The 22,357-nt window shown below is 40.7% G+C and overlaps 1 protein-coding gene across 2 annotated transcripts; it reads right to left on the reverse strand.

Moving 5' to 3' along the window:
• Positions 1–537: 537 nt before the first annotated feature.
• Positions 538–20,642, reverse strand: slc37a4b (solute carrier family 37 member 4b). 2 transcript variants are annotated; one of them, XM_031311055.2, is made up of 10 exons: positions 20,404–20,642; positions 18,514–19,048; positions 16,279–16,511; positions 10,871–11,117; positions 6,475–6,627; positions 5,588–5,673; positions 5,380–5,493; positions 4,666–4,731; positions 1,582–1,720; positions 538–958 (listed from the first exon to the last, which is right to left on the reverse strand). In XM_031311055.2, exons 2-10 carry the CDS (start codon positions 18,659–18,661, stop codon positions 792–794), a joined length of 1,353 nt encoding a protein of 450 aa, XP_031166915.1. In that variant the 5' UTR covers positions 18,662–19,048; positions 20,404–20,642; the 3' UTR covers positions 538–791. The 2 variants fall into 2 exon arrangements, with proteins under 2 accessions (XP_031166915.1, XP_031166916.1); XM_031311056.2 differs by lacking the exon at positions 20,404–20,642 and adding an exon at positions 20,243–20,358.
• Positions 20,643–22,357: the final 1,715 nt, after the last annotated feature.

Here is a 22,357-nt window from a genome sequence, read left to right on the forward strand (position 1 = left end):
AATGGCAAGTTTGGATGGAAATTTGGACGGTGCAACAAGGCAGGCCTGCTTGGTTCTTTCGGGAAATGATTGCAAAGATTTACAAAGAATATGTTGACGGCATTTCCTCTCTTAACGGGGACGTTTTGGGACCGATTGGTGGGAATGCTGTGGACGAATGAGCAGATGACTTTAAACCATCTATCCAGCTAATTTAAATAGCTCACGTTACTGTATTGTGTGAGAAGTTAGCTTCATTTAATATTATATGTGGCGTTTTCTTTTGCGGGGTGCAAATGTTCCACCAGAACAAGTTCCTTCCCGAGAAGGTTTTGCAGAGTCACCGTCGCTGCGTCCAAAAACTATTGTGATTGGTTTAAACTAATGACAACAACCCAGAGCGTTTTTCTCATATACCAAAATGTACATGTGGTAGCCAGAGTATCTTGTGATAATCAATTATCATCTACTATCGTTGTGCGGATAAAGAAGAAAAAGCTGTGTGTGTGTGTGTGTGTGTGTGTGTGTGTGTGTGTGTGTGTGTGTGTGTGTGAGAGACAAAAGTACCTGATTGTGAATCTAAAGTTGTTAAATGACTCACACCCACCCTGAGCATCTACAGTACATCAACCCAATTAATTAGAAACTAAATGTTGGCGATCAGTCTGTGCGACAGTGGTAGTGTTTGGTCAAACTGATGGTTGTGTTAATGTGCAGTATTCTGTACACAGAGCCGTCAACAGTGCAAGAACACAGTCCGTCTCGTCACATGACAGGACATCAACGGTCGGCTCATTTTCAGGGAAGACACATTAGTCCATTTTCACTGCGATCCGTCCCATTTTGGTGCGCATGTTGCGTACGAGGAAGAAGCCGACGGTGGCGGCGGCCATTATCACCTCGGCTACCCAGAAAGCCATGTCCCAGCTGTGTTGTTTGGCAATAGTGCTGAAGGGAAGCCCCGCCATGAAAGCCCCCACTGCAACGAAAGAAAAAGCTTGTTTAGTCATACGAGGGTTTCAATGCTGGAATACTACAGTGAGTGGAGCACGTTACTGCTGCTCATGTGAATCTGCAGCTTACCATCAGTCTTGTATAGAGTACTTGAACGCAATACTTCAGTAAAAGTACAAGTATCTTACCAGAAAATTACTTTGGTAGAAGATAGTCATCTTTTAGAATAGTACTAAATTAAGTCTTATCTGATATGTAATGTACTTAAGTGTCAAAAGAAATTTTCTGATATTAAATGTCCTTAATTTTTAGAAGAAAAACTTTGATTTTGAACTTCACTGTGGCTTTCTTATGGTAAAGCGTAGTATTCAGGGTTTCCACACCTTCTTAAACATCAAATTCAAAGTCTGACATCAACACAGAGGAAAACACAGTTTTCATTTTTTGGGAGGAAAAATCTTTCACCCCAACGTACAAAATCATGTCTTGCAAGTAACGAGTAACGAAGACCCTTAGAGTAATGTATCGGAGTAAAAGTATACATTTTTATTTAGGAAATGTAGTGGAGTAAAAGTGAAAGTTTCCAGAAATATAAATAACGCAGTGAAGCACAGATACATAAAAAAAACAACACACAACACTGCTTACCATTTGCCATCAGAGCTACAACAGCATGAGATGTTCCACAAAAATTTGAAGGAGCACTTTCACTGGCGATCACCCCAAACAAGGCAATAGGTCCATAAGAAGAGAATCCAAACATAGCACCGAGGAACAGGATCCAGATCTGTGTACGACAGTAAGAGAATGTGCAACACAGTGTTCATGAAAGCTTTACTAGAGCCTTATTCACACGGGACTAGTATCACCAGGGGACATCACCCCCCACGTCTGTGTTTCATGCGGCTCATTCTCACTGGAAGTGAAGTCTGTATTTTACTCAAATTTACAGACATCACCCCCCACCCTACATGTGATGTGAAGGCACTGTCCAAACTTTCATTCACAACTGGCAACGCAGGCAATTCAACCCTGAATCACAGAGATGCCGAAACGCACGGGACTAATATTATCGCACAACCTCTGTGTGGCGAAATATGGTCAGTAACTGGCGGTGGAATTTTTACTTAACAAAATTATAGACATGGCAGGTTTGCACGGGATTAAGATCACAGACGATCCCCGCAATTATTACAAATTACTAGGGGTGGGGGGAAATAATCGATACAGCATAGTATCGCGATATTTTCCGTGGTAATACTGAATCGATACACAGAAGTATCGATCTATTATATGTGTGTTGGACAGTTTGTCTGCTTGACAGTCCCATTGTGCAGCAATTACAGTTTTTTCCAATTGCTTACACACGTTTTCAAAACTATGTCTCCTTTTTTCAAAACTCTACACACAATTCCTAAAACTGCACACACAAAATGCAAAATGCCTCACATCTCCTTCAAAATGAAAAACTGCATTCAAAATACCATAAAAACATCTCAAAATGAAGCATTTGCATCAAATGGCAAACAATTTTTTCATAATAGTTCATTTTTGGATATACCATGTACACACTGTTGTGTAAAGCTCTTTTGTCTTTCATAGGCTTATATCTGCAATGACAATGTTCTAGAGAGAAAGTAATCTGCTGAGCGGGGTTGAAAAGTGCACTGTAAAAAAACAATGTAATGTTACAGTAAAACATGGGCAAAACATTACATTTGTAAGAGTAGCACAGTGTTGTATACAGTAGCATGAAACAAGAAAACAAAAGTACAAACATGTAAACCAAAGGTATCATTTTTAGAATAAAGAATATATGTGTGTGTGTGTGTGTGTGTGTGTGTGTGTGTGTGTGTGTGTGTGTGTGTGTGCGCTTGTGTGTTGGGGGGAGGGAATTGTATGCACTTTGTGCAAAACAAAGTCTGATTGTAATGCTGAAATAGTCATTAGATAGTTGCATGCAGTATGCACGCCACTGTAAAGCTACTCAAGATGGGCTTCTCTGATGGTCAATCCGTGGTTGATCACATGATGAATAAGTGTAGCCCTGATCTCATCAGAGATGGCTCTCCTTTTTCCTCCTCTTCTTCCCTCCTCCTCCTCCTCATCACCCCCTGTCTCTCCCTCCTCCTCCCTTTGCTCTCTGTCTATTGTTGGCATCCATTGTGCAAAACAGGTAATCTGACCTTTGATCTAATAGGCCTATACTAAAGCAGTGATTGGTTAGTGTTCAGTTTTGACATAATGTGTTTGCACATGTGAGGAGTGTGTGTGTGCCCTGGTAAATAAGTGTGGCATTTTGATTGGCTGTGTTTAGAAAAGGAAAGCAAGTCACTTCCTGTTAGATTTTTGTGTATTAGGTAGAGAATTGTGTGAAATGTTTTGAAAAAAGTGTTTTATGCAATTGAAAACTGAGTGAAAGGCTGAGAAATAGCTTATGGTTTTGGAGATTTGCTGTGTAGTTTTGCACTTTGAGTGAGAGGTTTAAAAAATCGTGTGACATGAAAAGATTGTGTGTAAGCAGTTGAAAAAAAACTGTAAATTGAAGTTAGATGAACAAAGAGAGAAACATATCTTTTTAGATAAAATGGACATGGGCAAAGTTTTCCTTTTGGGGACATCATTTGAAACTGGGAAAAATTTGAAGTTGGAAAAAAGGTAATTAATTGCAATATATTACAGAATTTTGCAATATGTTTAAAAATCGCAATAATATGGTATCGTGACATAAGTATCGTGATGATATCATATCGTGAGGCCTCTGGTGATTCCCACCCCTACAAATTACTAGAGGTCTCTAAGCCCTATTTGCATGGACTAGCAATAGATGGGGACTTCTAGTAATTTGTAAGAATTGCAGATATCGTATGTGATCTTAATCCCGTGCGAATCTGCCATGTCTGTAATTTGTTAAGTAAAAATTCCAAATGTGTGCAAATAACCTACCATATTTCGCCAAACACAGCGGTTGTGCGATAATATTAGTCCTGTGCGAATCGGCATCTGTGATTCAGGGTTGTATTGGCTGCGTTGCCAATTATAAATGAAAGCCTTCACATCATATGTGGGGGATATTGTCAGCAAATCTGAATAAAATACAGACTTGACTTATCCCGTGCGAACGCACCGCACGAGACACAAATGTGGGGGTGTTATCTCTAAATCACATGAAGTCCCCTAGGTCAGGGATCTTCAACAGGGGGTCCGGGCCCCCTGGGGGGGTCCTCAGAGTCAATGCAGGGGGGCCTCAAAATTATTGTTAATTCAAGTTTTTTGAAAAATAACACAAATCCAACATATTATTAGCAAATATAAATCCCCACTTCTTACTGGCCTATAGGTAAGGTAGTCACTAAGGCCATCCACAGATCCAGTTCGTCCTAAGGGTTCACTGTGACACGTGTGTTTTACATTAAAACATGATTTACGGTATAAAACCATGCCAACAATTATTAGGCTATTTTAAAAGCTTAGTATTCTATGCAAAAAAAGCTATGTATAAAGGCTTTAGACCGCCCACACGTTATTGTAGGCCCAGTTTAATATGCAACTTCATTTTATACATAATATGTAGTAGGGGGGTCCCTGCTCCATCTCTTTTTCAGTTAAGGGGTCCTTGGGCTTAAAAAAACGGTGAAGACCCCTGCCCTAGGTAATACTAGTCCCGTGTGAATAGGGCTTAGCTTACTAAGATATGATACCCATGAGCCCCATTAACATTTTCGAGCATACCTCTTTTTCTGATACACCAATGAGGACAGAGACGGGGTGAATGACTTGGACCCAAAGAGGAGCCTCCTGAGCAAAGAAAATAAGCTCGTTATTTTTCCAAACACGGGCAGCATGTTCATTTCAAGCATTTTTACACAGTAATAAAAGCAATTACATCATGTCTAGGGATGCAGGCTTGGACCCTAAAGTGCAGAGATGAGGAGGCAGTGGAAGATTTAGTCAATAAGACGGCTTACAACTAAGGATGTCCTGAGGCAGGCAGGCAGGCAAAAGGAGTTCCAAAACACTCAGAAAACTAAAGACTAGGGGATCAAAAACCACAAGGAACAGGGCGACGTAGGGGGGTAACAAACAATGATCTGACAACAGACAAAGAAAGCACAGAGACTAAATACACGAGGTAACGAGGGTAGTAACGATGGATAGGTGACATGACATGAGGGCTGAGGAACAGGTGAGATACATCAGGGCAGGACAGACAATCACAGAGGTGGGAAAACACACAAGGCAGGAAGTAAAACAAAGACATGACACAGGAGAAACAGACACTACAAAGTAAAACTAAAGCATGAAATATACACTGATGGAACTAGGAAAACACAAACAAAGAACACAGGAACACAGGAGACACTGAACAAATGAGGAAAGAGGGAAAGAAATAACAGAAAAACCACAACAGAAAACCACAACCATGACAAAACAAGTTGCAAGTACCTGTGGGACTTCAGGTGTGATGGTGACTCTGAAGAGGTACATGGACACATACATCCCGGCCATCATGAGAATGAGCAGGCCGTGGCGAGGGTTGCCGTGGGTGCTCAGGCCTTGCTGGAGGAAGTCAAAAGAGAGGATGACTGAAACACTGAACCCTACTCAATACTCCCGGTCATTGTTGCCTAATCCATCCCTGCCTGTTACTCACCCGAGCTACAGCTCTGTCAGAGAGTAAGCCCGCTGCCAGGCTGCCCACAAAACCTCCCACCTCCAAGGCACTCATGTAGGTGCTGCCTGCGGGCAACACAGCCGGTGTCAGTACACAGAAGCAGCCAAGCTGAAGTGAAAACCAGTGAGAAGTAGGGCTGAACGATTTGGGGGGAAAAAAAATCAAATTGCAATTTTTCTGCCGGATATTGCGATTATTTTTTTTCTCTTTAAGTTTAGCTAAAGTGCAATATTCCCTGTATAACAGATACAACATGTCACGGAGCATTATATGAGACACCACCAAAACAGCTCTATATTGTTATGCAAGGATGAGAACACAGATAGATAGATAGAAGTGTTTTTCTTTTAATAAGTGTGGAACATTGAACATTCAAACACAGAACATTTACACTGTGTGTTACATTTACACAAAAGCTAGTTATAATAATAATAATAATAATAAAAACTATTCCAATAAAAACATATTAGTACTGTCCTGTAAACTGAAATGTCTGATCTGCCTCAGTTCAACAGCTGCTTCTACATATTACACCTTCTACCATCATGTTAAATAAAGTCATAAAAAATATGAAACTATTTTTTATTTTTTGAAACTAACTAAATGAAACTAATTTATGTTAATAATCTGTGATATGTAACATTATTCCAGCATTTATCTTAAAAAAAAACAAAAAACAGTAAATATAATAATAAAAAGAGGAATAAAAAATGTTAAAACGTTACAAAAATTCAACTAAATATTGCATTTGATTAATCGCGGTCTTCACGATGGGGTGATCGCATTCTTTCAAATGGCGATTTTCGATTTGAAAACGACGAATCGTTCAGCCCTAGTGAGAAGCAATGGACAACTAAAGTGCATACCCATGAGAACAGTCTGGCCTTTCTCCTGCATGAGGAACAGCTGTCCCCAGTCAGTGGCTGCCGTCTTCACCCCGAACACCACCAGGTAGCCCAGAGACAGCACCCACAGGAACGGAGAGAGGAGGAACTCCCTCAGGGTGCTCTCGCTGGTCCCTGGGGAGGTCAAGTACAGACAGGGACAGGGCTGGGTATCATCACAGGAAAAAAATCTATACCGACACCGGTACCGATATCGTCAATTTGATTCCGGTTCCGAAAGGATACTTAAAATCCATTTTGACAAAAAGAAATTACAAACATTACAGTACAAATCTTGTTTAATCAAGTTTTTATTTTTGTTTCTCACAATTTCCAAATCTTTTTCAATTTTTCGTCTCCCTTACACCTATGTGACGCACACTGCAGTCAAGCAGTGGTGAAAGAAGTATTCCGATCCTTAACTAAAGTAAAAGTACTAATACACTACTGTAAAAAAAATACTCTGTTACAAGTAAAAGTCCTGCATTGAAAATAGGTTACTTAAGTAAAAGTATGTAAGTACCATCAGGAAAATGTACTTAAAGTACTTAAAAGTAAAGAAAACGATTAAAAACAGCTCTGTTAATCTGCTCCGTCAAGTAGAAAGCGGCATGAAAAGAAAAGACTTATGTAAAGTACAAGTACCTCATATTTGTACTTAAGTAAAGTACTTGAGTAAATGTACTTAGTTACATTCCACCACTGTATCAAGCCTGTCAAAATACAACACAAACGCGTGAGCCCCGTCTCTGTGCAACGTAGAGTTTCTCCTGCGTGTTTCTACGATGTGTATGTGCATTATCAGATCTTGGTAGAAGCATGCTGCATGCTTATTGGCTCACTGACGCTGACGAGACTTACTCCTTAAGTATTGCAATTTGGTATTGAATGACAAGGCATTTTTCGATACTAAGGAGGCAATTCAGAGGCCTTAGACAGGGAGATACGTTCACGCACTTAAAATATCTAGAAATCAGCAATGGGTCAATATAAATGCAGTACAGTATGCAGTAGGTGCACTAGTATGTGTTGATTATACAGCAGCATGCCCATCACATGGTGTAGTCCAGGCCCATCTAAATCAGTATTATGTGTGTCCGGTATTTATCTGCTGATGTTGGTATCTGACTGCTTATACTGTACATCATTTCTGAAAGATCCAATGATTGTAAAGCATCTATGCTATAAACAAAATGGTATTCTAAAGTCTTGTGATATTGTTGGTAAAATAGTTAAGTCAAGTTAATATGCTGTTAAATAGAAGGCCAAAATGAATAAATGCTCATCAACTCACTTCAACCGCACATTTGACAAAATATTTGGTGGCAGATCGGTATGTGGTTGCAATACGTTAGACCTCTGTAACAGTCTCTCTTGGTGAAACGTTAAAAAGGCTGGGGCAAGATAGATTTGATATGTATTATGTACTTTTCAAATAACAAATAGACTACAGAGCAGTTGTCAATTGTGAGGTCCTAACTGCTCCGCCTGGTGGACATTATTGATGTCAGCATCAGAAACATCAAAGACCTAAGCTGCATCTCTGGCCCAAATTTGATAGCTCCTCGACTCCTCGGCTGAACCGGAAGTTGTTCTGTCCCTCCTCGGTGAAGGCTGTCTCAAAGCTCTTATTTCTGCCCTGAGCATGGCCTGGAAGCCGTTCAGCTGAAAGCCGTTGCTAACTCCGCTCGGTACAGCCGAGGAATTCACGAGACGCTTCAGAGGAAAGGACGTCTCATCCAGCTAAAAACACATTTGCTCGTTGCCTCTCGTCTCCCATGATTTCCTCGGTGGGAGGGACTAAGACGCGAGGAAGGGACATGAGATGCAGCGCTTCTCTGCCTGATCTGAGTAATTATTAGAGATGCTCTGATACTGCCTAAAACGCTGGTATCGGTAAGTACTGGAGTTTATGCACTCATCCGATACCACATAATAAAGCCCTAAAGAAAATCTACATTAAAGTAGTTTATTTATGTTCTTTTTCCGTTATAACTGACTGTCAAACTGGAGAATAAAAAAGTTCTATGGCATTCATTGTTTGTGTTTGTTCATGTTTCACAAAGAGTTTAACCTGAGCCAGACTGACAACAAAGATAGAAATCATATCACATCCATACAGATGATAGTAGTATACAGCTGTTAAAACATAATAAAATATATGACACACTGGTATCAGATCAGTACTTGGTATCGGCCGATACGCAAGTTCAGGTATCAGAATCAGTATCGGGAAGCAAAAAATGGTATCAGACCATCTCTAGTAATTATCCCAGCATGCATAGTGATAACAGGTTAGGGGGTTACAGTTGTGGGAGCAGTGATCATGGTTGTCATTTGGGAAACACACCTCCAGTCTACTCCTGTATGAATGGGACTGTCGTTGTTTGGCTTTTATGTCATCTAGGCTTCTTGACTGTCTAAACGCAATTAGGGACTGGTAAGCAGAAAATGTCTGACAGCTCAATGCTGATAAGACAGAGGTTCTGGTTGTTACTCCACAAAAGGTCGTCCCCATGATCGCGCAATGTATAGGCCCTCTTTCCTTTGCTGTCCGCTCTAACCTGCGTAATTTAGGGGAAATATTCTATCAGTGTTTCCCAAAGCCCAAGATGACGTCCTCAAATGTCTTGTTTTGTCCACAACTCTAAGATATTCAGTTTACTGTCACAGAGGAGAGAAGAAACTAGAACATATTCACATTTAACAAGCTGGAATCACAGATGTTTTACATTTTTTCATTTAAAAAAAATATCTCAATCCAATTAATCGATAATCCAAATATTTGGCCATTAATTTAATAGTTGACGATGGATTCATCTTTGCAGCTCTAATGTGAAAATGAAAAACCAATGAAGTATTTGAGCTTAAATCAGCCACGTATTTGTACATGGCGCGAGCCATGGGATGTCCTCATTAATCAAGTGTGTCCCAGGGAGCTTTGATAAACCTCCACACACTGCAGCCTGAACAGGCTCCTGGGTACTCAGGCATTTGACTAATCGCTAATATCCCAAGTGTGGGTGTTGGGGGGAGACCCACTGTTGTGGATGTTCGATGTAAAAGGGATGGCACCAAGTGAATGACATGCTTTGAGGTAACCATCTTCAGCCTTTCTGCCCACTGTAATCCTGCTCGCCGTTTTTTGGCAGTTTGCAGATTATCTTGTAGCGCCGTTTTATTTGCCTGATAACTGATAAAGTTAATGAATTAAAAAGTGTTCTACTTTGGCTCCTCTACAGCTCTGTGTCTGTCCCTCTGCTTCGGTTTCACTCACCTCTGAGTCTGACATAATGTCCCGCCCACAACACTATCTGACTCTCTGTTACTGGGTATTATGTTGAAAGTTTCTAATTTATTAAACAATTGATCAAAGCATTTAAACAAAGTTTTGTGTTGGAGTTTGTAACATTCCAAAATAGGGCTGTCAAACGATTACATTTTCTTAATCGCGATTAATCGTTGAATTTCTATAGTTAATTGCGATTAATCGCATGTTTTATCATATGATTAAAATTCTATTATTTTGCATTTCAGAACTGTTTTTAAGTATATATTAACAATGGAAAGCCATTCTTACCTGTGTATCTTGATTGGGAATCAAATGAATGCAAAGAAAGTGACTTTATGAACTTGATTTATTATGATTATATATTTAATCTAGTCACACATTTGAATTTAACAACAACTTTGAGTGCACCACGAGGCTGTAAATTACCAGTTTCATTGAACGCACCGACTGTGTTTTTCCGACAACAGCAGCTGCAGATTGTTACATCCCGGTGTTGAATCCTCTACAGTGAAATACAGTCACACTTTACACCGTTTAGCGTTAGCTGTCAGCACTGTAACCGTGTTTAATCCAGCTACTAGCTGGCGGTAGGCTAACGTTAGCTGCTGTTGAGTGTAGTGTTAACTAGCGTCACGTGCAGCGGTGTTTCTGTTTCCTGTAACGTCTGTTTCAGAGCATCAGAGAGAAGAGCAGACATATCAGTGGCACCAGAATGAGGCGCCGAAATCCGCGTTGCTATTCCTGCAGCAGCAGGATGTGTTACCAGGAAGTACGGCAAAATAGTAGTCTGTTAGGCACGACGTAAAGCCAAGTGAAGTGAAAATAAATTAATAAATGGCGGCACGCGATTAATACGATTAAAAAAAATTAACGCATTATGCTCGGCCCTTAATCGCATCACGATTAACACGTTAATGCTGACAGCCCTATTCCAAAATCTTAACTTTGACTTAAAGATTTTCATTTTCTCTGTAAATGCATATGGGTTCCAAATATCGGTTTCAAAAACTACGGATAATCGGTATCGGCCTTGAAAAAACAGTATCAGTCGATCGCTACTGCTCACCAACTCTTCTCTTTTCTTACCTCCCTTAGCGCCCTTCTTGACTGCTGCCTCGATGCTGGGCAGGCCCACATCCTTTGGCTCGTTCCTTACAAACGCCACACAGACAAGGGAGAAGGCAGCACAGAAAATGCCTGACATGGTCAGGATAGTCCTCCAGTTGTAGTACTGCAGGAGCACTGTGACCAGGATTGGACCCAGACTTCCAGCCAGGTTCATACTGCAGGACAGCACAGACCACCACGTTCCAAACTGGGAGGGCTCAAACCACTGATAGGGAAGAGACACAAAGCAGAGAACAGTCAGCATATCCCCAAATCCTACAATGCGGGCAGAGCACGCAACAATCATAATATTGTACATACTGTTGGTTACTCTTCATGTTGCACTTTCCTGAAGCAACCCACAGGTCATGGTCGAGATAATGCTGATTCGCTTCATTTAATTTTCTTTTAGAGGAAATTGGGGCAAGGACAAAATAGCAGAAACATTACAAAAGTTTGAACTAATAATCAACATTTATAGGGATGTAACGATGCATGCAAAAATCAGTATAAATGTGTAAAGATTACAACCAGTTTACATAAAAAATAAATCACAATGCAATTTTTAAACGGCCTAGGGCGTAATTTACGTTAGAATTCACTTGTTTGACCTCAGACGTCACTAGGTCTTAGTTTTTTTTATTTGAAGAACTTTTTTGTATTTATTTGGTTATTATTGATGTGGGATTTGTTTTGAAAATCAAATAAATAGTTTTTTATTCAATTGTTGTTAATGAAGATAAAATACATTTTCCGTGACTAGGGCTGGGAAAAAAATCGATTTGATTTAAAAATCGAGCTGGTAGGTCAAATCGATTCATATTTTCAAAAATAAAAATCGATTTTTTAGATTTATTTATTTTTTTTTTTTTTTTTTAAGCGTTACCTCAGGATTTTTTGTTGTTTTATTAGCTCAATCCAAATACAGTATAAATAATTTGGATGTTTAACAATCTTTGTTGCACACTGCACAGTGACTTTTCAGTTAGAGAAAGGGTTTGCCTTTGCAATTTTGTTTATGTTGATTTACTTTAATTAAATACAATAAATATATATTTTTAAAATATATTTACAGTTCGCAGTTATTTTGTTTTAAATGGAAGGGGGGGAAAAATCAAATCGAATCTTAAATCGAGTTTTTTATAAAAAAATAAAAAATAAAAAAATAAAAAATAAAAAAATAAAAAAATCGCCCAGCTCTATCCGTGACACATTTTTCCAAAGTGCAACACTGTTCAGATTCTTTTTTTTATTTTTCCGTTTCAGAACCACTCTTAGCCTACATCATGAGGGATGTAGGCTAATACAGCTGAAGGCCTCCATAAGCATTCCTCACACAGCATACCCAACATAGTAACCAGTAACTTTAGAATCCACTGGGCAAACACTAAAGGCCGTTTTATGCTTCTGCGTCTGTGTGTGTGTGTGTGTGTGTGTGTGTGTGTGTGTGTGTGTGTGTGTGTGTGTGTGTGTGTGTGTGTGTGTGTGTGTGTGTGTGGTAGAGGGAGAAGTGAGAGAGTGACGGCGATTAGCTTCGGAGGGAGTACTGACTTTCATAGTGAGAGAAACAAAGTGTCTCCCCTGTTCTTTCTGACCAAGGTGAGACATCTTTAGTAGGAAAAGTTAACCCTCTCCTTGATTTCATGTTGTTTATGGAGAAGGAGAACCAGGAAATGAGTCGGGGGAAATGCAACGCTACCAAGCCATGGCTGAGTGACGTGCGTGGCCGCGACGTGTAGTTAAATTTTTCCGAGAGGTGCGCGTCAGGCTACGGCGTAGGGTCCGGCGTAGACGCAGAGCTGTCTGCGGGGGTACGCCGTCGATTCGACGCAGAAGCATAAAACGGTCTTTAAGGCAGCCTACTGGCTGATTCAACACCATGCTGATCCACTCTCGGTGGAACAGGAGCTACAGAGAACAGATGTTAACGTTATAGCCCGACCGATAAAGGATTTTTAAGGCCGATATCGATACAAATATTTGGTGATTTAAAAATCCGATATATCGGGCGATATATATATTTTTTTAAAATTCAGAAACGCGTATAAAACCTAAACAGATTTCCCTAACATTAGTTATTTGTAGTTATTTATGAGTCCTCACTAAAATAATATGATAATGCAGTTTAAAAATGTTTGTTTGTTTGTTTGTTTTATTGTCACAAGAGAACAGCGGAACATCAAAATATATGAAAGTTCTGATAAGTTTGTATTTTTATACATTTTATTTAAGATATGAAACTTAAAGTGTTGCCAACAGGGAGGTTGTAGAGCGCCCTCTGGTGGACAAACTATGCAACGCCAACACTCAGAACATTGTTGAAGGGTGTTTCGTCCGTTTTTTGTTTTTTTTTAATATTTATTTAACGGCCATTATAAATGCCAATACTGATAGTTTGGAAAATGCCTTTATTATCAGCCCGCTGATATATCAGTCAGGCTCTAGTTAACGTTAACTCTCAATAGACAAGGAAAACACCTTTGGACAAAGGTGTTTTTCTTTTAGAAAGATCTACGGAGGATATTCTATAAATACTTTCTCCTGTAATCTGATCCCCTTCAGTATGCTGAACACATGCCAAAGCCTATTTATTCCCCACCTTTTGAACACTGCTACGTTTAGGGTGGCTTCTCACGAGCCTTAAATTGTCTCCGAGCAGAGAATAGCAGGATGTGTTAGGGGTTCGTATGTGCTTTCAAAGTCCTGCCTGTAATGCACACCATTTACCAGACCTTTATGATCCAAAGCTATTTGCAGGGCCTTCCTTGCCACTATAAGGTTTAGGTGCAGCACCTAAACTGAATGACTTTTCTCAGATCTGATGATTGTAGTTGGTCCCCAGTGGACTTCTTCAGCATGTTCTGTCTTTTAAGCTTTTTGAGTGTTATTTATTTATTATCTGCTCTAGCTTTTCCAACGATAATGGTCCACAAGAGACAAAATCCCACAAAGAGACACAGGAGGATGCCTAAACCCCCCTGCCAAATATGAGCACCTTCTTCCACAAAGCCAGGGAAAACTCTGTATTTGTATAATGAGGCATTGCAGATTGTTAGGCAACGCTGTAATCTCTCAAACCACCACCACTACTGTTGATATCACCCCTTTGGACTGGGACAATCAGTGTCTCAGACAGCTGGCACAGGCTGACATTTCCTCAAACCAGGCAATGCCACCTCTGGCCCAAAGGTCAGCACTGTCTGACAGCAAGGAACAGGTTTCCTCTGAAACACCTCCCAACAACCAACAGGCTGAGCACAATATGTGTGGCAGCAGGTGGCTCCCACCCCGGGGTTGCAACCCTATGGGGCAAATGTGCATCGACAATTCCGTCGAGTAACAGGACTGTTTGTTTTTCCCACTGACAGGCTCGGATTGTTATTCTAAGTGTCTGACAACATTATGGAAAGGATCCCTTCAGAGATGGACCTTTTTAAGACCATTTTGTTTAACCAGAAACAGCTCTGAGATCACTAGTGCTAAACTCACCAGACTCCATTTAAAAAACAACAACACTTTTAGCACGTATAGAGCCAACATATTTTCACATGTAAATCAGTAAACTATGCATTTATCTCAACCAAAACTAGAGTTGTGATTGTTGGGAAAGTGGTAAGACGACCCAACACGGCTTTTCGTAGTTTTATTTAGTTTCTGTCGACTTTGAATGAAGTGTATTCTCCGATGCTAAAATTACTGTTTATTTACATGGAGTCTGGTGGGTTTAGTGAACGCAATTTCGCGGATGTTTTTATGTTTAAAAAAAATGATCTTACCCTTTAACAGAAAGGTTGACCTCCGCAGAAATCCTTTCCATAATGTTGTCAGACACTTTGAATATTAATCTGAGTCTGTCAGTGGCAGAACAAGCACTACAACGTAAATACAAGCTTGTTTCTCTAACTGCCAACAGCATCGTTCTCGCTTAATACTGGACCAATGTCAAAGATTGTTGTTCCCATCAGTCACTTAGTCACAAAAACATAGGTTAAAAAAAAAAAAAGTATTCCCTTAATACTTTTCCTGTAGAGCCCACCAATAAAGGATTTTTAAGGCCGATATTGATACAAATATTTGGTGATTTTAAAATCCGATATTCCGATATATTGGGCGATATATATTAAAAAAATAATAATCCAGAAACGCGTAACAAAACAAAGAGATTTCCCTAACATTAGTTATTTGTAGTTATTTATGAGTCCTCACTAAACTAATATGATAATGCAGTTTAAAAATAAACTAGTTTGTTTTATTGTCACAACAGAACAGAGGAACATCAAAATATATTAAAGTTCTGATAAATAAAATGTATAAATATACAAAGGATATGAACACGAGTGTTGCCAACAGGGACGTTGTAGAGCGCCCTCTGGTGGACAAACTATGCAACGCCAACACTCAGAACTAGCCTGGCTCCGCCCTCCTACTTACTTCCACTGAATTTTCATTTCCCTTCAGAACTCCGTCTGGGTTTGTGGTATATTCTTAGGTTTTCTCCGGTCAAATATTTACCGGTCCAATCAGTGAACGTCACACAAATGGGTACAGTGAACAATGACGTTGAGGACGTCCACTAGAAAGATGCGAGCGAAGCCATTCGGTCCGTTGTGGCAGCAACGCTGCCGAATATCCAGAAGTTAAAGCCCGAGCAAGAACAATCTTTGCTGAGTTGTGTTGGTGGCCATGATGTTGTGGCCCTCCTCCCCACGGGGTTCGGGAACAGTTTGATTTTCCAGCTCGCTCCGTTAGTGGTGAAGGAGTTGGCTAAAGCTATCGCTAGCGGTGCTAATGCTAATAGCCTTGACGGTCTCCCCTCTTGTTGCACATGCGCATGACATACGTCACGACCAAATGTTAGCAATTGGTTATGGCAGATCCAGAGTGGCTTTGGGCAGATCCAATAGTTTTAAACTTCAACAGAGTACCCGCTTTCAAGGAAGTTAACACTTGTCAATGGAGAGAGGCCAGACTCTCTGTACAAATGAAATGTACCAGAGTCTGGTAGGACCAGGCTAACTCAGAACATGGTTGAAGGGGGTTTCATCCATTTTTATTTTATTTTTTAAATATTCATTTAACGGCCATTATAAATGCTGATACCGATAGTTTGGAAAATGCTTAATATAAATGCTGATATATCGGTCAGGCTCCATTTTCCTGTTTGAACTTTTTTTTTTTGTCCAATCAGAACACAAGACAAAATAAGAGTCTACTTGCAAAACATAAATGTGGAAAATAATTGTTTTTCTCGATTATTACATTTTGTGATCATCAGGAGCCAAAATCAAAATTGCAATTAAAATGTGATTAATTGCACAGCCCTACTCCGACCATTACACTGTATAAGGGATCTGTGTTGCATGAGGTGGCGGGCAGGACGGGATTACCTTGCGCAGCACTTTGCCACACGGGGGCCAGCCACAGCCTTGTCCCAGGCCGTTGAGGAACCAGAGCAGCGAGAACATGGGGACAGTGGAGGACCAGGAGAAGGCGACGTTGATGCCTCCCACCAAGAAGAGTCCGATGGAGAAAAGCCAGCGGGCGCTGATCTGATCTGACAGCACGCCGCTGATGAACTTACTGATGGCATAGGCCATGGTCTGGCTGCTGGTGATCAGACCTGCAGAGACACCATGAAGGGCACTGTTAAAGCAATGTACCCATTTGTGTGACGTCCTGTTGTGTTCTTAACCCCCCCCCCCCAAACAAAGCACAAGTAGACTTCATATTTCACAATTACTGTTTTCCGTCTGATCGTTTAGATCTCGACGTGTCCGACCGCACTTGAAGGCAGCTTTATTTCACAGGAGAGAAAGAGAAAGAAAAGAGAGGAGCGAGACATAGCGAGTGCTTTGTTGTTTCAGGAAACATTCAGCTATAACACAAACTCCCGGGCAGTTCAGTGCTTGTGGTTCGTGTTTTACCCTCCATAGTGTTTTAAAACGTTCTCGTGGCAGAGATAGAGGCAGTGATGTTTCCTGTTTCCTGTATGGGACTCTCACACCGCCTCAAACCACAGCTCACAACACTCTGACAAGTCCAAAAGTTGAGTCGGTCTCAACTATTCGCTGCAGGCCCGCTGTGTTTTTTTGAGTGTGCTCGCCCTCCGCTTGTGTCAAGGTTGCCCTCCGTAGTAGAACAGACAATAGAAAACGCACCAACCATGTATAAAGACTGATAAAATCGTGGAGGGTCATCGTTTTATCAGCCACACTAACAGAGGCTCTAGGGATGGCGAGGCCAGCTGGTTACTGTCGGCCAGTCCACCACTTTGGTCCAGATTTGTGTCCAGACTTTCATTTCATGGTTCCCAGAGGTTGACTTTAGTGTTTCACCGACTTTTCCTCATCATCATGGGGCTGACATTTGTAGTTAAGAGTGAAATATCTCTTACTACACCTAGCCTATGAGATGGGTTGCCATGAAATTTGGTTCAGACATTCATGTCCTCCACAGGATGAATTGTAATAACTTTGGTGGCCATCTGACTTTTCATCCAGCACTATCGTCAGGTCAACATTCTAAATTGTCAGATACTTTGGGTTATAACCAAACACAATCAGCTTCAGCTGTACTCTGTGTTAATACGCTAATGTTAGCATGCCAAAATGCTAAACTAAGCAAGTGAACATGGTAAATACTACAGCTTCTAAACATCAGCATTGTACCAGAAACCTGATTTGCTCTATGTGCGTAGATGGTAGGTTAGCCTTTGGCTTCAAATGGTTAGGGTCCGGATAGCCTTTAGGTAAGGGTAATAGGTTAAAAATGGGTTTCCAGTACAGATCAGGTGACAACATGGGAGTATAATGACCTTAGCATTTAGCTCAAAGCACCACTGTGTTTAAGCACAGCGTCACAGAGCTGCTGGCATGGCTGTAGACTAGAAATCTGGTTGATGATGGGGGTGAGCCTAAACAGAAACGTCACATAGCAAAGTACTGTATTGTATTAGACCAGGGGTCAGCAACTAGCAAAAGAGGGTTTTTTTGGAAATGTTCCCATCTGCATGCCAAAGTACCTCTTTCACAGCCATTGACCGAGCACAGCCTGTTGTTTACGGTAGTTTGATTGACTTTATCCCCCCATCTACTACTCTGCTACTACTACTACTACTAATAATCTCCCTACACTGCCTCTGATTGGCTAGTACTTCTAGCCAATCATTCACAGAATGCAGCGCGAAGGACAAAAATAACACTGCCTGAACGGGCTAGGTAGATGGCAGGCTTAATGCTGCTAATATGGCACACTGATTAACAAGAACATTTTAAAATGGCACTTTATATTAAAAATGTATTAGACATTAACACATTCATGTGCATGTGCAGAAGGTGGGGTGTGCGTACTTTAAATCATCAAGCAGTGGGTGAATAAGCTTAAACAGGCTGGAAGCAGTTGTATCTCTATGTCCAGTAGTGTTCAGTATGCCACACCGCATGCTTATGCCTTTGCACTGTGTATTTTTGGCAAGCTAAATAAGCCCCGATTTAGGCATTACTGCACAATGATTTTGCCAAACAATAGCCCCATTACAGACCTAATGATAGCTTAAGGAAATATTGCTAAACCACACCAACAAAAACAATAAGCTCTAGAGTCTAGTATTGCTACTTTCTCACCCAAATCATCTTTGTCCAGTTGGATCTCTTCCATCACAGAGGGCATCACGAAGGAGAAGGTCTTCCTGTTGAAGAAGTACAGCGCGTAGCCCATGAACATGCAGATGAAGATGGTTACACGGTAGTAACCGTAGCCTGTGGCCCCCATGATTGCACCCGTGTGAACAAAAACAAAAAGGCGCTCAACTTCAAGGATGACGAGGAAAAAACAAAAATGATTTCCTCAGAGTCTTTTCTTCAGTGGGTCCTCCGGCGTCTAGATTATAGCCAGGCAAGCTGAGAACCGCGCTGTAATCAGCAGCTGTTGTTGGACTGCTCTGGGTAAAAAGTCAACGATATCAAGAACTTGTTTGCACTGGGACATTAGAAATATGGAATAAGATGTCGCATTGGCTCGGCAGCACTGATTAAATCTTTTCAATGAGGAGAAACACTCTGGATAGGACTCTTCTTGGCAGGGTGGATGCTCTGTCTGTCTGTCTGTTAGGCTGCTGCTTGTAGAAGTGATGACAGAGGGGGGAAACCTTACACCAATCTGAAAATGAAATCAGCATAATAAATAGCATAAGTAATGAGTAAGTAAGTAATCTAGAATTGCCTAAGAGGGCATATAAAAGATGATTCAAGGATATTATGTTTGCACTAGGGCTGCACGAAATGAGGAAAGTATGTAATATAACGTTGAATATTGTGATAATTACTTGCGATAGATAAACAGATATTAAAGTGTAGTTCTGCATTTCTGCTGCTTTCAGTATTCTGCTAAAATACGACCAATTGCTCGTTGAATTTAAAACAAACAAAAGGAAATCCTTTCAAACATTCTTTTATTGAACAAATTAAACATTGAATTAAATAGAAAAAAGGCACCACTAAAAAGAGAATGACAGTTACATTACAAAGTGCTGATATTTTCTTTCAACTTACACAAAAAACCTCTGAGTGTCTATTACGATATGTCGCAGCCTTTCGCGATGCGTTTATTGCGCCAGTTGATATTGCAATGACGATAAACAAAAAAAAAATAATGATACATTGTGCAGCCCTAGTTTGCACACACACTACAAATCTGATCCTTGACAGAGAGACTTGACACTCTATGTTAACATTTAAGGGATTTGTCTTAATGATTGAACAGTATTAACTTTGTTCTCATAGCAATATGTGGCTGACCTTTTCTTCAGATACAGATTTCTTTTCTCCATGTTGGTGTTATGATGCTGTGTGCTGGTCAGTTGCCCTCCAGCCACCTTGTTATTTACAGACCATCATCTGTTCCAGGCTCAGGATAAAGTGACATTCTGGACCTGTTTCAGTCTAAGGTCACAATATAAAAATTGGTTCCTTTAACTGGCGTGGGCTGTGTGCAGGTCTCCAGCCAGCAACCGTGAACATATCAGGTGGCCTACGCAGCTGGACCTTCACCTTAGGAGACCTAATGTTAGTAGGTTGTATTTTTAGAAGAATAAAAGTTAGGAGGAAGTCCAAGGACCTCAAATTACCGGTAGCGTAATTTCATTCCAGTCCATTTAACGTTAGATGATATGCTCAGCTCACTCATGTATGTAAACACTTCAACTCATACGGAAGTTGGACTCTGACGGAGGAAGCCTGTGACAGAGATAGGCTAGCATACAACAGCATTATGCTAATGAACTGATAAACCCACCAAACAGAACCATTTTTGCATTCTAACGTTACTCATGGCGAACTGATTTATGGGGCGGACCGTGCAGCTATCGTGAGTGCCCTTCAGGCCTACATTTGACCAAATGCCGACATAAAAAGCAAGACACGTCGATGTTTGATGCAGTCTGATACAGCGGTTCGCCCTTCACCGTCTCGCTGCTATACTGACATGAGGAAATGCCAGTAAAGCTAGCTGGTTACCTTTCATCCGCGTCCCTCTTCCTGGTCCCATCCATTGAAAAGAACGGCGCGCGTTCATGAATCTGGAGCTCTTGAGCGCGTCACCGTGACACAGTGACTGAAACGAGCCAATCAGCCACCGTGGCAAAAGAGTTAATGTTGCACCACGGTTTATGGATGCATGCTGCTGGTATTCTCAATGCACTCACGCCGCCAATCTCCATTTAAAATATGCGACTTTAAATGTGTAATTTCTCACGACACAGCCAACATGGAACCTTTTATGGACTAATATCGTTTCGAATTAAACAGTTGACCCTGCAGATTAGGTCGGCTATTATTATTATTATATTATATTATAATAGATCTATTACCGATATAAACTATAACGTAGGCCAGGGGTCTTCAACGTTTTTTAAGCCAAGGACCCCTTAACTGAAAGAGAGATGGAGCAGGGACCCCCCTACTACATTTTATGTATAAAATGAAGTTGCATATTAAACTGGGCCTACAATAACGTGTGGGCGGTCTAAAGCCTTTATACAAAGCTTGTTTTGCATAGAATACTAAGCTTTTAAAATAGCCTAATAATTGTTGGCATGGTTTTTATAAATCATGTTTTAATGTTAAACATACATGTGTCACAGTGAACCCTTAGGATGAACTGGATCTGTGGATGGCCTTAGTGACTACCTTACCTATAGGCCAGTAAGCAGTGGGGATTTATATTTGCTAATAATATGTTGGATTTGTGTTATTTTTCAAAAAACTTAAATTAACAATAATTTTGAGGCCCCCCTGCATTGACTCTGAGGACCCCCCCAGGGGTCCCGGACCCCCTGTTGAAGATCCCTGACCTAGGGGACTTTATGTGATTTAGAGATGACACCCCCAAATCCAGTAAGCAGTAGGGATTGATATTTGCTAATAATATGTTGGATTCGGGTTTAATTATGTTCATTTTTGGAAAAACTTCAATTAACAATAATTTTGAGGCCCCCCTGCATTGACTCTGAGGATCCCCCCCAAGGGTCCCGGACCCCCTGTTGAAGATCCCTGCCATAGGCTATAATCTCAACATTTAGCTCACATTGCTCACTACTGCCCTCCTCTGTTTGGCTGGAGGAAGTTGAACTGCCACTGAAATGACTGCTCTTAGGTGTGGATAGTCCTACATGCAGACTCAAATGACTGTATGTAGGCCTACATATTCTACAAGATAACAATCCAGATACCCATCCCAACTTGAAACATTGAAATTATTCCTTACTCTAACATAAACCAGCCTTAAAGAAACATTCCAAAATTCATTTCAGACAAGCTTTTGTTGTCCACTTCAACGTGTTCGACACACGCTACTATAAGGAGAGAAGCAGAAGGAAGGTTCTACGTAGGCGCGCAGACTTAATACTCTGGACAGTAGTTACTGTTCTCAGATATATAGGCTACATTATTATTGACAGGTTTTCATCAGTTTTTATCACAGTCAAGCACTCACCTGAGGGATACAGGCCCGGTCTGACTTGTTTCCCCAGTGATGGGCTTTGTAGCTACCAACGTTACCTTAGATACTGTAACCTAGTAACCATATTAAATATTAAATAACATCATACAAATATGAAAATAGGACAAATATGTACACATTACAACTACCAAATGAAGGTAAAATAACTGACCAAAACCATTCAAACTTAAATTGTGTTACATGTAACATGCATGAGGCATATGTTACACATATAAAGTTTGAGTATTAATACACTGAAATGAGAGGATCTCAAACCAGAAATTGAGCTTTAGCAGGGAGACAGTGCAACCAAGGTTGTTGGATTCACTTTAGCTTCCATTGCCAGCTGGAACGATGCTGTAGCAGGTCACCTTCATTACGCCCTTTTCAAAGCTTATATCACTGCAAGAAAAGGGCAAATGTTGTCTCCTGGGTGTTTGTAAGGATTCAAAAGTGGGATGTCCTCAAACA

This window comes from Sander lucioperca, chromosome 13 (genome assembly GCF_008315115.2).
Source record: "Sander lucioperca isolate FBNREF2018 chromosome 13, SLUC_FBN_1.2, whole genome shotgun sequence".
In the NCBI taxonomy this organism is placed as follows: Eukaryota; Metazoa; Chordata; class Actinopteri; order Perciformes; family Percidae; genus Sander; species Sander lucioperca.